General features: G+C 39.7%; 1 protein-coding gene across 1 annotated transcript; it reads right to left on the reverse strand.

Moving 5' to 3' along the window:
- Positions 1 to 14,376: 14,376 nt before the first annotated feature.
- LOC142163004 (uncharacterized) lies at positions 14,377 to 15,069 on the reverse strand. The gene has a single exon (XM_075220250.1). The coding sequence runs from the start codon at positions 15,067 to 15,069 to the stop codon at positions 14,377 to 14,379; it is 693 nt and encodes a 230-aa protein (XP_075076351.1).
- Between the last annotated feature and the right edge of the window lie 1,101 nt (positions 15,070 to 16,170).

Here is a 16,170-nt window from a genome sequence, read left to right on the forward strand (position 1 = left end):
CCATTTGGACTTGTTTAGGACCACAAATTCCAAAAGTCTTCATATTTTTCTTAAACTCCGTGCCCAGTCAAATAGGTTCACATAAATTGGAACGGAGGGAGTACCATAGTATAATTTAAAGTCTTAATTATTTAGTTCATCTAGAGTTTAGAATACTAATATCATTTTGTATATGAACTATAATTAATTTTCATATTAATTTGAACTCCTTTCCTACTCAATCAATATTTTTTTATTTATCAATTTTTTTAAAATTTTGAAAACTATGCTCAGAAATTAGAAAAAATGCTGATATGGTATATATGAAATTTGTATTGGGTAAAATTGGTTTATAATAAATAGTCGAATGATAGCATAACATGTGGAATCGAAGACAGGTAAAAGGCGAGTCAAGTAACAACCAGTACCGAATACCACAACTACAATTGACATCGGGTAAATCCCTAAGGGAGCATGGTCAACAGGAACAAATCAAGTATTTGTGATTGGATAGCATTCAATGAGAGAATATTCTCTATCATTAATGAGCAACTGTTACTGAGAATATTTGCATTCAAGTCCTGCCGTTACATATTCATAAATGATACCTTTATTATCATTTAAGCGAGACTTGATCCTAGGATCTTGTTTCTCTAGCTATACCTATAAATAGCAGGCTCATCAACCATTATAACACAAGAAATTCTTGAAGAAACATATGCTATATTTTACTCTCGCTCTCAATTAAACAACTTTATTTGTTCTTTATCATTGTTTTTATTTTTGTCCTCGGAGAAATTGCGCTCGGATCCAGGCTTATCATCTTCTTCAATTTCTATTGCTAAGTATTTTTTTAAAATCTTATTTCTTTATCATTTTTGGATCAAATCAGTTTGCTTGTCTATAAACCACGTAACAAATTTAACTGTACTGTTTTACGGGTAAATAGTTTGGCACCCACCGTGAGGCTTAGACAGTTGCGTAATTGCTTTGATTCTTACATTTGTTACTAACTTGTTTGATTTTTCCTTAGCAAGAAATCAGCAATGGCAACTAATGATGTCAATATCACGCACAACGTTAAGGGACACGAAGAGTTGCCTTAACACGAAAACTCAATCAGCGACACCCGTAACGAAGGGACGAAGCAACACTAGTTTGTAAAAGGCAGTACCTCCGACATGTGCGGGAGCTAACTCCCAATGATGTAGAGGAAGAACATGTCCTGAAAACAATGAAAATCATAAGAGCACAACAGAAAGCTATCATGAGACACCTCTCAAGGTAGGACCGGATAATGACGGAGTTAAAACAAGCATTGTGAGGTGCTTCTAATAATGCAAACAAAAGGGGTCCGGTTCCTCCTATTGTTCCTATGTATCGAATGGCTCAAAGAGTCGATGGTGCTGGAGGGACCGATAGCGGATATGGGAATGATAACAGGAATTATCCCTTGAAAATCGAGCTCAAGAGGTTTACGAGGGAAATGAACGAACGAATGGATCAAAATACGAAGGAATTTCATGCCCGAATCGTTCAGATTCTGGGCGCACCGCCAATCTTGAAAGGCCCACATTTGAAAAAAATACACGCAATTGCACCTTAAACCGAGCGAAGCACCAGAGTCAATTCTGAAGAGGTTCCAAAGGTCGGACATACCAAAATACGATGGGACTTTGGATCTATAGGAGCACATCACAACCTACACCATTGCAAAAGGGAACGATTTTGGCTCAACATGAGATCGAATCGGTTTTACTGAAGAAGTTTGATGAAACCCTCATAAAGGGGGCCCTGACATGGTATTCACTCTTACCCGAATATTCAATTGACTCTTTTGAAATACTTGTAGATTCGTTCATCAAGGCCCATGCCGGGACAAGGAAGGTCCAAGTCAGGAGGGCAGACATATTCAGGATTGTGCAAGGTGAGTCCGAATTGCTGCAAGAATTCATGATAAGGTTCTAGAAAGAGAGGATGCTGGTACCGGTTGTACCAGATGAGAGGGCAGGAGAGGCGTTCACAAAGGTTTTGAATCCACGAAGCTTTGACGCCTCCTGAAAGTTGAAGGAAAACTAGCTCGAATTCCAAGCAACCACATGGATGGATGTCCATAACCATTACGAGTCAAAAAACAGAATAGAAGACGATCAACTCGGGTTCCCAACATCAGCCAAAGGATGGGACCGAGACAAAAATCAAGACAAGTTTAAAAGCGACTTCGATGTAGATCGGCGATCTTTTAAGGGTCATTTACTGCTATATGAAAGAATCGAGGGATGCAACAGAAAAGGGTTTCAGTCCTCGGATAGGTTCGCTCCTGATAAAAGAGCCAAACATGGCCGGAACAACAGGTCATTACAAGAAAAAGAGGTACCGAGGGCCCGAGACTCCACATATCCTAGGTTATCGAATTACAACTTCAACAATAGCTTAGTGGAGTTAGTATTAGCGTCGCGCCCTTTTTTCTCGCAAAATCAGGTTTCGACATGTGACAACTCTTTTAAAGGCAGGGTTAAAAGAGAAGAGTCGCCACTTAGCGATTTTTAAGGTGCGTTAGGGCACCTATTTGCAAGTGACTCAGGTTTGACTAGTTTGCATCACCAAATATCGAGTAAGTGCTCGAAATTACATCGAAGAGAAGATGTTAGGCACTCTTCGAGGTCCACAACTGTGGGTCTCGGCCAAACTCGAATTATTTGGATTAGTCAAATAAATAAAGAGAGAGAGAGAGAGAGAGCACGAAGTTTGGGAATTTTATTATTATAAAAGACTTTGAGTAAATGAATACAAACACTTGATTCAAAGATAAATAGGAATAAGATGGGGGGAGGGTCCTAAGTTTTTTAGCCTAAAGGATCACCACGTGCAACATAAATAATACTTCGTAACTCCCTCAAGATAGGATGTTACTCATATTATTCAGCGGGCACAGACTATCATCTTCTGCTACCCAATTGCTATCTTCAAGTTGTTACCTAAAGCTCACTAGTTCAATTATAAATCGTACCTTACACGTGCACTACCCATCCCATGCCTATGGTCTAGGAGGCATTGGACCTCTACTTTTGGTGTTTCTAGACTTATCTTAGGCTGCTCAAAAAATGTCAAAACTAGGCGACATACAAAAACACATTAGAGTTCACATATGAATGCAGTTAAATGCTCAAATTAACCTCCACAATTAAACAACAAATGCATGCCCAAATAGATTTTCAGGTTAAGCAATTCAAGATTAAAGAATTTGATTTCCTATAGACATGATTTCTATGTGATAGACATCCAGGCATGCAAGCAGTTTGAGGAACCAGTGTTATTCATAGACATGATTATACGATTGTCGCATACTGATTATTAAAAATTGCAGCTTTCCAGTTATTAATCCTGTAGATATTGTGTCTAAGTAATTTATGCACTAAGTGACAATGAAATCTATTGGAGAAGAGCCCAGAATTATGCATGATTTCTATAGTGGCCTAAATGAGCAATAACAGAGTTGAGAGGTGCATCACTAACGGTTATTAAGGCGAATAATGGTATCCTATAGACAGGGTCTCTAACGATTAGCACCTGGGACCGATTTTATGATTATACTTTAACCCTATAGGCATGTTTTATAGGTGAATAGTGTGATATAATAACAAATGAGATGATTGAAATCCTATAGGCATGATCTCTAGCATATATGCTGCAGCAATGCAAATTGAAGGAAAGTTCAACGATATTTACTTCTTATGGACATATTTCTAATAATCATGTAGCAACAAGGATAATTGAAACATTTGAGCTCATGCTTTGCTAGTAGACAAGTAGTGTGAGTGTGTGCTTCTCTTAATGGCATGATTTCTACAGTTTACATAGCGAGTGAACGACACATATAGCAAACACATTATTAAGTCCTATAGGCATGTTATCTACCCATCACATGTAAATATTAAAATCTACCCCACTCTCTTTTACTAACAACCCAGTTGTTTATACAAAGATTATTACAGGCCCCATAATGAGTAAAGTAACAATATTACATTACATTGAAGAGGCCCACAGTATTCCCAATAAAGATAAAAACAAATACCCAGCATTGCATGGGCCTTCAACATCTCTTACAACATACCTAGGCCTTCAATAGAGAGTCGCATTCAATACACGACCCAAGGGTCCATAGAAGAGCCCAAACCAATTTACTTAACCACAGTACCAAGTTTTGCACCACTTGAACAACCAAATTCAGACACATAGTCCATAACAGGGGAAAGGGAACAACAGGAACAGTTTTGGAGGTTGAGGGAATGACTAAGGACCAAGCCCTAGCGTTTTAGAGTTCACAAGGGCCTCAATTGGACCCCGAGCAGTGCTTGCACTAGGGAGACCAACAACAGAACCTAGATAGCCTTGGTTTTCAGCCGGCTAAGAATGAGAATTTAGAATAGCATGAGCAATAAGTATGGAGAGTGGATAGTGGATAGTGGTGGAAGGACAGGAAATAAGTGATATACCAAGTTAAGCATACAGAGCAACTAGTCAAGCAGGCCAGTAGGATTTCCACACATAGCAGAGTACCATATAGAAAATTTCATATTGAAAGAATTAGGAGAAGAAACAGGTTTTCAGGTATACATAGATTATCATGTACAAATGCATGATGCTAAACTAGTTGAGACTTAAAGTTTCAAATTAAGTCAAATATACATCCTAGTGCCATGTTAATCAGCATTTAGGCATGATGGGGGGAACACATATTGTGACAATCACTGAAGGAGTAAGGTATCAAATGAACTAAAGGCATACTAGGGAAACATATTGGCATAGAATAAAGACCATGGTCTTAATACAAGTTGAAACATATTGTACAAACAGGACAAATATTGCAGAGGTTCAAAGCAGTGACAGACAACAAGCTCATACCAAATAGCACAAGTAGATATTCTTGGATTGACATAATAAACTAATTAACTAAGAAGTTTTAAGTTATGTAATAAAAACAGAAAGGTTCAAAATAGGGCATGGAAAACAAGTTGAAGTAACTGTTAAACTCTCAGTCAATCACCAATGAGTATGAGGGCTCATGTTGAGTGACACAATAGTAGGGGAACATATTTTAGAGGAAAATTTTAAACAACATTCCATATAGTTGGGACTAGTACACAAAGAGAAGTCAAGCAGACACATGACTTAGCACCAAAGGATTCATTCAAAAGTGGAAGTGGTTTCCATAGAGTTGTCATAGTATCCAAACAAAACATGCAGAAGTTTAACAACATATGGTCACAATAGTCAGATTCATATCAAAATGGACTGGCACTGAAGCTCAAACTGAACATATTCAGATGCTAGAGTTACAGAAATCATAAAAATTAAACAATCAATATAGAAGTGCAAATCGTAGTGAATTATACATATTAGTATAACACAAGCTAAGGACGAAGCAGTAAGCTCTCTCATGTGTTCAATTATCACAGAATAACAAAGGAGTATTAAGCATTATCATAGTTAAATCATGCTCATGTAATTCAAACACATATAGGTATGCGGAAAGAAAGAAAGAAATTTAACATTGCAAGAGTTTAAAAGCTCTAACCAGTAGCAAAATCAAAGAGAAATAAAGAGCATAATAGCAAGAATCCCAGGTCTTCGATGCTTCAGAGTTCACAAGAGCCTCGAGAATGGGCTCCGAGCAGTGCTTGCATCAGAGGAGGTCGTTTAATGGCCTTGGCTTTCAGCTGGCCCAGAATTCAACGATTTTAGAGAGTATTCGAGTGTAACAGTGAGTGAGTGACTAAAAGAGGGGAATAGTGAGAATAATAACAATGATTAGGAGGTTCGAAAAGTCTATTTAAGGGGATTAAGGGGAGATGTTTATATAGTAGTTAAAGATTAATACATGAAATAAGGAAATACATTAAATTAAACACAAAATAAGGAAAATATAGTATGCAAAATCAATTAGAATCAGTTTTAGGACAAATCTAGGAAACCCTAGTTTAGACGAGAAACAAAAATGGCAAAAATCTCACTGAATATGGGCTATTACTACAAAATTGTGCAAATAGCTTAAAAATACTAATGTAATTATATAAAATAAGGTAAAAATATTTGACACATATATTATAGATGAAAATAATAATTTTAGGTAACTAAGTCCTCACAAAATAGTTTGAAGGAGTAACTAATAATTATTCAAGTAATTTAAATACATGAAATCAATTTAAAAGCTCTAAAAATTATGAAAAATGCTCGTACATGTTTATAAGCCAAAATAATGATGCAAAAATGATGTTTTGAAAGTATATATACTATTTAAGAAAATATGAGCGCAAAATTGGGTATCAACAGTTGTCCCCCTTTACCCGGGAATGATGAAAGAGTTGTCGGGTAAAGAAAATGATGACCAATTTTGGCCGAGTCGAATGAGGAATGATGTGATTTGGAAATATAGGTCGAACCCTGGTTCCTGAGTTGCCTACATATCCTTGGTGTTACGGGAATCAGGCCGTGTATAGTTCTGGATCCAATAGTGAACGAAACCGATGGAATTGTTGTAGGAATGGTCGTATGTTTTGGAAAATATTTTTTTGGGAAGGATAGTATCGGATGGATTTATGTGAAGTCATGAATGTGAATTTGAGACGTTACGGATGTATCACATGGCAAATATCTAAATGGGCATGGAGTAAAAGGTGAGGAATTACTGGTGGTCGGTTATGTTTGAAACAATTGCATGATGTGAACGTTATGAACAGAAACTGGAGTGAAGATTTCTCTCGTTTGAAGAACGATTACTTCTTGGGTTACATGCAAAACTTAAAACATGATGCATGCAAATATATATGGATTATTGCGAGAATTTAAACATGATAAAATTCCCTTTGGACCATGAAGGTTATCTTTGGACGGTGAGGATGATGTCCTTAGACCATGACGTCCCAGGCCATGAGTCATGCGATAAGGGATTCGCATGCCATGAAATGATGTCCTCGGGCCATGAGAATGGTGTCTCTAAACCATGACGCCTTTGAATAATGATGTGCATTATTGAGAGATCCTCAGGCCATGGAATGATGTCTTCCAGCTATGAGGATGATGCCTTCAGACTATGACGCCTTTGGACAAAATGGCGATGTTTCAGCCTATGAAATGCAAAGATATAATACTTGGTCATATGCAAAATGAAACAAGACAAGACTTAGTCTTGTGTAAGATGAGGGCAGTGCTTAGCCCCAGGTGAATAGAGGATAATGCTCAGTTTCAGATAGCATAGTGGAGATAGTATTTAATCTTAAGGAAAAGACAGTGCTTAGACTTATGCAATTAGGAAGGCAGGACTTAGCCTCATTCAAATGGCAGACAATGCTTAGTCTCATGCAAAAGAAAGGCAGTTCTTAGCCTTATGCAATTAGGGAGGCAATGCTTAGTCTCATGCAGGAAAAGACAGTGCTTAGCCTTATGCAATTAGGGAGGCAGTGCTTAGCCTCATGCAAGAAGAGGAGACAATTCTTAGTCTCATGCAATTAGAGAGGCATGGCTTAGCCTCATGCAAGAAGAGGAAACAATGCTTAGTCTCATGCAATTAGGGAGGCATGGCTTAGCCTCATGCAAATAGGAGACAATGCTTAGTCTCATATAGGGGAAGGCAGTGCTTAGCCTCATGTAATTAGGGAGGCAATGCTTAGCCTCATGCAAGGAAGAGACAATGCTTAGTCTCGATGCAAGGAAAGGCAGTGCTTTGCCTTATGCAATTAGGGAGGCAGTGCTTAGCCTCATGTGAGAAGAGGAGATTGATAATGCTTAGTTTCATGCAATTAGGGAGGCAGGGCTTAGCCTCCTGCAAATAGGAGACAATGATTAATCTCATATAGGGGAAGGCAGTGCTTAGCCTTATGTAATAAGGGAGACAGTGTTTAGCCTCATGCAGGAAAAGGAGACAATGCTTAGTCTCGATGCAAGAAAAGGTCGTGCTTAGCCTTATGCAATTAAGGAGGCAATGCTTAGCCTTATGCAGGAAAAAGAGACAATTCATAGTCTCGATGTAAGAAAAGGCAGTACTTAGCCTTATGCAATTAGGGAGGCAATGCTTAGCCTCATGCAAGGGATAGAGACAAATGGAAAAGTATTTCTTAGCTGAAGATGTTCATGCTAGATAATTTGTTGTCTTGAAGGCGGTGTCTTGATGTATTCGCTAATATTGTTGTCTTATTATTCCTGCATTCAAAAAAAATTGTGAGTTCTGTGGGGGAAGGTTGGTTCATGCTTTTGTCTTCTTCTTTGCCTGTGCTCCTATCTTGAGATACTGTTTGAGTTACCCTGGGTAACGTCTGACTATCATAGAAATAAAATTTTCGAAAAATATGCATGCATTTGATAAATATAATTGTTTTAAAAATATAGTGGTATGCGATATCAAGTAGGTTAGATGAACCAATGACTGTGGCATATTTTAAAGACATCGCGACCTCCTTGCTTTAGAATTTGAGGGTCCTCCTCAAAATTCTACCCCATTTTGAAAGCGATTATTTGACCGTTCTTTGTATGACAAAATCAGATGGACTTGCTTCAGAATTTTGAGGGTCCTCCTCAAAATTCTGCCCCAGTTTCTGACTATGGAAAAATGAAGAATTTATTAAAATGTGACCGAACCCACAAGGCTGCCTACGTATCCCCTCTTAAATGGGAATCAGGTCAAGCATAGTTTAGTTACATCAAGTGAAGAAATGTAAACAATCCTAAACATAATATCTCTTGACTGCGTCTGATTTGATAGGTTTTAGCCAAATTTCTCCATCCATTTCTGCAAGTATGAGTGCTCCTGCTATTAGTACTATGTGAACCATGTAGGGATCTTGCTAGTTGGGTGAAAACTTCCCTTTGGCTTCATCCTGATATGGAAAGATTCGCTTCAGCACTAGCTGCCCCGGTGTGAACTGTCTAGGTCTGACCCTTTTGTTCAAAACTCTAGACATTCTGTTCTGATAAAGTTTACCATGGCATAATGCATTCATTCTTTTCCCGTCAATGAGAACCAATTGTTCATAGCGCCTCCGAATCTATTCTGCGTCACTGAGTTCCGCTTCTTGTATAATTCTTAAAGAAAGAATTTTGACTTCGGCGGGAATGACAACTTCAGTACCATAGACCAGCAAGTAGGGGGTTACCCCGGTCGATGTGTGAGCTGTGGTACGATATCCCAATAAGGCAAATGGTAATTTCTCATGCCATTTCTTGTGATTGTCTACCATCTTTCTCAGTATTTTCTTGATGTTCTTGTTGGTGAACTCCACAGCTCTATTCATTTGAGGCTTGTATGCTGTGGAATTCTTATGCTTGATTTTGAAGGTTTCACACATAGATTTCATTAATTCACTGTTGAGGTTGGTAGCGTTGTTGGTGATGATGGATTCTGGCACTCCGAATCGGCAAACAATACGATCTCTAACAAAATCTGTGATGATTTTCTTAGTTACAGCTTTGTAAGATGCAACTTCAACCCATTTTGTGAAGTAATCTATGGCCACTAGAATGAACCTATGCCCATTTGAAGTAGAAGGTTCGATCGGACCGATGACATCCATTCCCCAAGCAGAGAAATGCCAAGGTGCACTTGTTGCATTGAGTTTATTTGGTGGCACTCGTATCATATTTGCATGTACTTGGAATTGATGACACTTTTGAACATATTTGATGCAGTCTGTTTCCATTGTCATCCAAAAATATCTTGCTCTTAATATCTTCTTGGCTACAACAAAATAGTTCATGTGTGGTCCGCAAGTTTCGGCATGTATCTCTTCGAGCAGTTTGGATGCTTCCTTGGCATCGACACACCGTAATAATCCTAGATCTGGAGTCCTTCTGTACAGAATTCCTCCACTTTGGAAGAAATGGTTGGCCAATCTTCGGAGTGTGCGTTTTTGATTATGGTTTGCGTGCTCCGGGTATTCTCCTTTTGCCAAATATTCTTTGATATCGTGGAACCATGGATTTCCATCGGTTTCTTCTTCAACATGAGAACAATACGCCGACTGACGTTGGATACCTACCGGGATAGGGTCGATGAAAATCTTGTTTGGTTGTTGTATCATGGAAGATAAAGTAGCCAATGCATTCTATCTTTGTGAATCTCTTCATCAACTCTTGTACATAGTAAAGATACGACAATATCTTGGTATTCTTTTTAGCCCATTCTCCTAAAACCTGATGTACCAAAAGGTCTGAATCACCAATTACCAGTAGTTCCTGAACGTTCATGTCGATGGCTAATATGAGTCCTAAGATGTAGGCCTCGTATTCTGCCATGTTGTTGGTACACGGGAATCTGAGCTTTGCGGATACTGGATAGTGCTGACCTGTTTCTGATACTAAGACAGCTCCAATACACACTCCTTTGAAATTTGCAGCTCCATCGAAAATCATTCTCCAACCGTCATATGTTTCGGTAATATCTTCTCCTATGAACGATACCTCTTCACCGGGAAAATACGTTTTCAGTGGTTCGTATTCTCCACCTACAAGATTTTCTACAAGATCATCCACCAATGCTTGCCATTTGATTGCCTTCTGAGTTACATAGATGATGTCAAATTCACTCAATAGTATTTGCCATTTTGCCAACTTCCTCGTAGGCATGGGTTTCTGAAAAATGTACTTTAGAGGATCCATCCTTGATATGAGATATGTAGTGTAGGCATAGAAGTAATGCCTCAACTTTTGAGCTATCCATGTTAAAGCGTAGCAGGTGTGTTCCAGCAAAGAATACCGTGCTTCGTAGGTGTGAACTTCTCACTCAAATAGTATATGGCCTGCTCTTTTCTTCCTGTCTCGTTGTGTTGTCCCAAGACACAACCAAAAGCCCCATCTAGTACAGACAAATAGAGTAGCAAAGGTCTTCCAGGTTCCGGCGGGACCAGTACTGGTAGTGTAGACAAGTATTCCTTGATTTCGTCAAAAGCTTTGTGACATTCTTCAGTCCAACTTGTTGCAGCATCTTTCTTCAACATTTTGAAAATTGGTTCACAAATCACAGTTGATCGCGCTATGAAACGGCTGATGTAGTTGAGATGCCCTAAGAAACTCATCACATCTTTCTTGCTCTTTGGAGGTGGCAAGTCTTGGATAGCTTTAACCCTTGACAGGTCTAGTTCAATACCTCGGCGACTGACGATGAAACTTAGCAATTTTCTGGCAGGGACTCCAAAAGATTCAGTTTCAGATTGTACCTTCGAAGCGATTAAAGAATTTCTTCAAGTCTGCTATATGATTTGTGCTTCTTTTGGATTTGATGATGATGTCATCCACGTACACCTCTACTTCTTTGTGAATCATGTCATGGGAAATGGTCGTCATAGCTCTCATGTAAGTGGCTCCAGCATTCTTCAGGCCAAACAACATCATCTTATTACAATACATCCCCTACATAGTGATAAAGGCGGTATTTTCGGCATCCTCTTTGTCCATCCAGATCTGATAATACCCCACAAAGCAATCCACAAAAGACTGGAGTTCATGCTTGGCACAATTGTCGATTAGTATATGTATATTAGGCAATGGGAAATCATCTTTGGAACTTGCTCTATTTAAATCCCGATAATCGACAGATACCCTGACCTTCCCTTCTTTCTTTGGAACCGCCACGATGTTGGCTAACCAGGTTGGATATTCGACCACTTTAAGAACCTTGGCTTTGATTTGCTTAGTGACTTCCTCTTTTCTCTTCAAACTCATGTCTGGCTTGAATTTTTTGAGCTTCTGTTTCACTGGCGGGCACATGGGATCGGTGGGTAAATTGTGAGCCACTATGGATGTGCTCAGACCGGTCATATCATCATAAGACCATGCAAAGATGTCTTCATACTCTTTCAGGAAATGAATGTACTCTTCTTTTTCTGATGGTCATAGGTGATACTTATACGGGTTTCCTTGACTGATTCGAAATCTCCTAAGTTAACTGTCTCGGTTTCGTCCAAGTTAGACTTAGGCTTGTTTTCAAAAATTTCCACCTCTCTGACAATTCCTCAGGTATTACATCGTCTTCCAGATCCTCTGAATCACTATCCCTATGTTGCGTTGTCTCATTAAATGTCACAGTCATAGGTTCATCAAGATGAGTAATAATAACGTTGTAGAGAAAACGTAAAGGATAATAATGAATAAAAATAGCTATGCATTAAATAAATTTTGAAAGCATCAAACAAGTACGGCTCGATGACTCGAGCAATTATTTCTAAACAAAATATTGAAAATGTCTTAAATGCTCAAATTGCTTTTAAAAATAAATTATGCTAATTGCCGGGCTACCCAAGAACTCGGCGGGCCCGGGATGGTGCAGTACCCCAATTCTTGAGGATAGTTCCTTTCTCCATGGTATGAATAGTAAGGTCTTCCTCCTTAACTATCATATTGCAGTCCATGTCTTCATTATCCAGAAATAAATTCCTTAGGCCAACTAAAGCTTCATCTTTTTCAGATCCCCATATCACATCAGTTTGTTGAAATGTTTGGTGTAAATGTGGTGTTGGCTGCTCAAGAGGGTAATAAGGACCATGCCATGGCGGCGACCAATCATTATACTCTTGCCAGGTGTACTTATATCCAAGCCCAAAGGTTGTGCCGTAACGCTTTGGCTGCACCTGTTTGGTGATAACTTGGAGATTCTTGTTGGGTTCATACCCTGTCCACAACAATATGCTTTCTATCTTGTTGCTCCACCATTTATCTTTCTCAATTACTTTGACGTGCTCGATGCGATGGTATGTTTCTCCACCCAACTTCCTTCTATTCTCGACGACCGGAACAATCTGATTGGTATAAATAGGATTACTCCCATTTCCATGGATGATCACTTCCTGATAATTCCATTCAAACTTCATAGCCTGGTGCAGAATGGAAGCTACGGCATCAACGACATGTATCTAGGGTCATCCCAATAATAGATTGTATGTTGCAGATATATCCAGCACTTGGAACTCGACATCAAACCAGGTTGGGCCCATCTGTAAATAGAGGTTGGTCTCCCCAATTATGGCCCTTTGGGACCATCGAATGCTTTCACGTTCATACTCCCTGCTCGTACCTTTTGCAAACCCTTACCCAACCTCTTTAAAGTGGTTAATGGATAGATGTTGAGACTTGAAGCCCCATCTATCAAGACCCTGGCGATGAATTTGTCTTCAAACTGCACTGTGATATGCAGTGCCCTGTTGTGATCAGTCCTTCGGGCGGCAGTTCGTCTTCGTGAAAAGTGATCTTATGGCTCTCCAATACTTATCCTAACATATTGGCCATCTCCCCACTGGTAATATTATTGGGTACATAGGCTTCATTCAATACCTTCATAAGGGAATTCCTGTGTGCCTCGGAATTTTGCAGTAGTGATAAAATGGATATTTGAGCAGGGGTTTATTCAGATGATCAACCATAGAATATTCTCTTTCTTGCACCTTTCTCCAAAGATTGTTTGGGCCGGTCTCAATGATAGGCGACTTAGAAGCAGCTTCTTTGCTTGTTCTTCCTAAATGCTCGGGTGTATAAACCTTATCGGTTCTGGTCATATCCTGCGCTGCACCTGTTTCCTCCATTTTTACCTTTCCTTTCCTTCTTGCTTCCGCAGCATAGTCCCAGGGTATAGCATTGGACTTAAAGGACGGTGTAGGTGGTACCGTCACGGTAAAGGGTATGGTTAAATCCACCTCAAACGGAGTTGGCGTGGCTGAGGGTGTTGTTACTTCGACCTCGAACGGAGTTGGCACGGCTGAGGGCGTTGTTACTTTGACCTCAAATGGAGTAGGTTTTGCTATCTCGACTTCAATCGGTGTTTGAATCTGCATTATAATGGGTGTGAGGGTGATTGGATATGTTTTAGGATCATCCCCCTCCCGAATGAGTCCAATTGACCCTTCCGGATCCATTCTTCGTCCATGTCTATCAGGTTCACTCCCTCACCTCTGTGATCTGGGAGAGGATTGTTATGGACATTAGGTGCAACCTTTTTTGCCTATATAACTTTGGTGTCAATCAACATCTGGATCTTATCCTTCAAAGTGCGACATTCATCAATAGTATGACCTTTCATGCCCGAGTGGTAGGCACATGTCTTGTTTGGATTAATCCACTGGGAGGAATTTTCCATAGAAACAGCAGGAATATGATTGACATAACCGGTGGCCTTCAGTCTCTCATACAGTTGATCTATGGGTTCAGCAATTGGGGTGTATTGTCTAGGTGGTCTGCGATTGAAATTTGGTCTAGGTTTTTGGAAGTTTTAGTAGGCTGGTGGTGAGTGGTAGTATGTTGGCTAGGTATTATAAGTGTGGTAAGTGGCGGCGGGTTGTTGGTATCTGGAAGGTGAAGGCTGATATATGGGTGGGGGTGTTTGGTATGTGAGAGGAGACTTGGGACCTTGGGCCACCATCATTGCCCCTGCTTTCTTCTTTTTGGAAATACCCCTAACTGCAAGGCTTTGTTTGTAGCCTGGAGTGCTTCAACATTTGTCACCATTCCGGTCTTAATCCCTTCTTCTATCTTTTTTCCCAATTTGATGATGTCGGAAAATTTATGGTTTTCAATAACCATCAGTCTCTCGTAGTACTGCGGATCTTGGGCTCGGACAAAGAACTTATTCATCTGTTCTTCTTCCAATGCTGGTCTTACTTTCACAGCTTCAGATCTCCATCGAGTAGCATACTCGTGGAAAGTTTCAGTTGGCTTCTTATTAAGATTTTGAATGTAGAAAATGTCCGGTGCATTTTCCATGTTAAACCTGAACTGGTCCTTAAAATCTGACGCCATGCTCTCCCAATTAACCCATTTCTTTGGGTTTTGACTGATGTACCAAGACAGGGCATCTCTAGTGAGACTCCTCATGAACAACTTCATGCGGATTCTCTCATCCTTGACAACCCCTACAAGCTTGTCACAATATGTTTTCAAATGTACCTTTGGATCACCTGTCCCGTCGAACATTTCGAACTTTTGTAGTTTGTAACCCTCTGGCAGCTCTACGTCTGGTTGAATACAAAAATCCTCATAATTTAAACCATCGATGCCTTTACCACCTTCGACACTTTGGACCCGGCCAGTAAGTTTCTTGAGTTCCTCCACCATATTTTTTATGAGCAGGTCCTTCTCGGGTGACTTAGGTATGTATAAGGTTTATTTTGGAGTGTGGGGTAAGGTTTCCACGTATATATGATTGTTTTGATGGACTCCAGAAATCTGTGCATGATGGTGGTCATTGGTTGAGTTTTGGGGATCAGGGGTTGGTTGTGGTGCGTTTTGAGGAGTGTGATAGGTGGTGGTTTATGGATACTGAGTTGGATGTTGATGATGTTGTGGAAGGGTAGATACTGGTGGAGGATTAGGATTTTGAGGAGGTGTGGTGTATTGATGAGGTGCAGGAGGGTTTTGTGAATTTTGGTTTTGTGTGTTTGGATGATGTGCCGGATTTTGGGCATTTGTGTTCTGTTGGTTGATATCAGGGATGTTCAAGGTAAAGGAAAGGTTTGCCAAGTTCTGGACCTACTCAAGCTCCCCTTGTAACTCTAGTATTTTCTATTCCAACCGTAAGACCAAATCTTTCTGTGCCGGAGTACTCCGACTATTCGAAGTCTCAACATTCTCTACATGAGTAGCGTTGTCTTTTCTGATACCGCTCATATCATCCTTTTTTGGTTTTTCCTTTTCTTGGGGATCACTTGGAGGAGGAGGAGGTGGAGGACCTCGGGATATGGTATGATATGCTGATGATGCCAGTATGCACGAACCAACCTTTGGGAATGGGAATAATCAAAAGAAAGAAAAATAAAAGGTAACCAAGTCAGTAAGGAGTATTAAAAGGATGTTTGTGGTATTTAAATACTGAAAATAAATCAAATCTTTGCTGAAATGATAATAATAAGAGAGTTACTAATGGCATGTGCTTTATTACAATCAAAATCTAAACTAAACTAGAAAGCAGTAAAATAGCATCCTCCTAATCTATTCTGTCCCAAAAGGACCTTCCCCATGCTTGGCTCTTTTGAATCCATCGATTAGATTCCCCAAGTTGCACATATCCAGCAGTAGATAAGCCTTTTCTAGGAGCCCTCCTTCATTACCATCCATGTTTTGATAGCCTGCAATCCTTTTTCTCATTTTCCCTTCAAGTTCCATAAACCCTTGCTCCAAATATTCCAGTCTTTCTGTTGACTTGGTGGTAATTTCCTT

This window comes from Nicotiana tabacum, chromosome 1, assembly GCF_000715075.1.
Source record: "Nicotiana tabacum cultivar K326 chromosome 1, ASM71507v2, whole genome shotgun sequence".
In the NCBI taxonomy this organism is placed as follows: Eukaryota; Viridiplantae; Streptophyta; class Magnoliopsida; order Solanales; family Solanaceae; genus Nicotiana; species Nicotiana tabacum.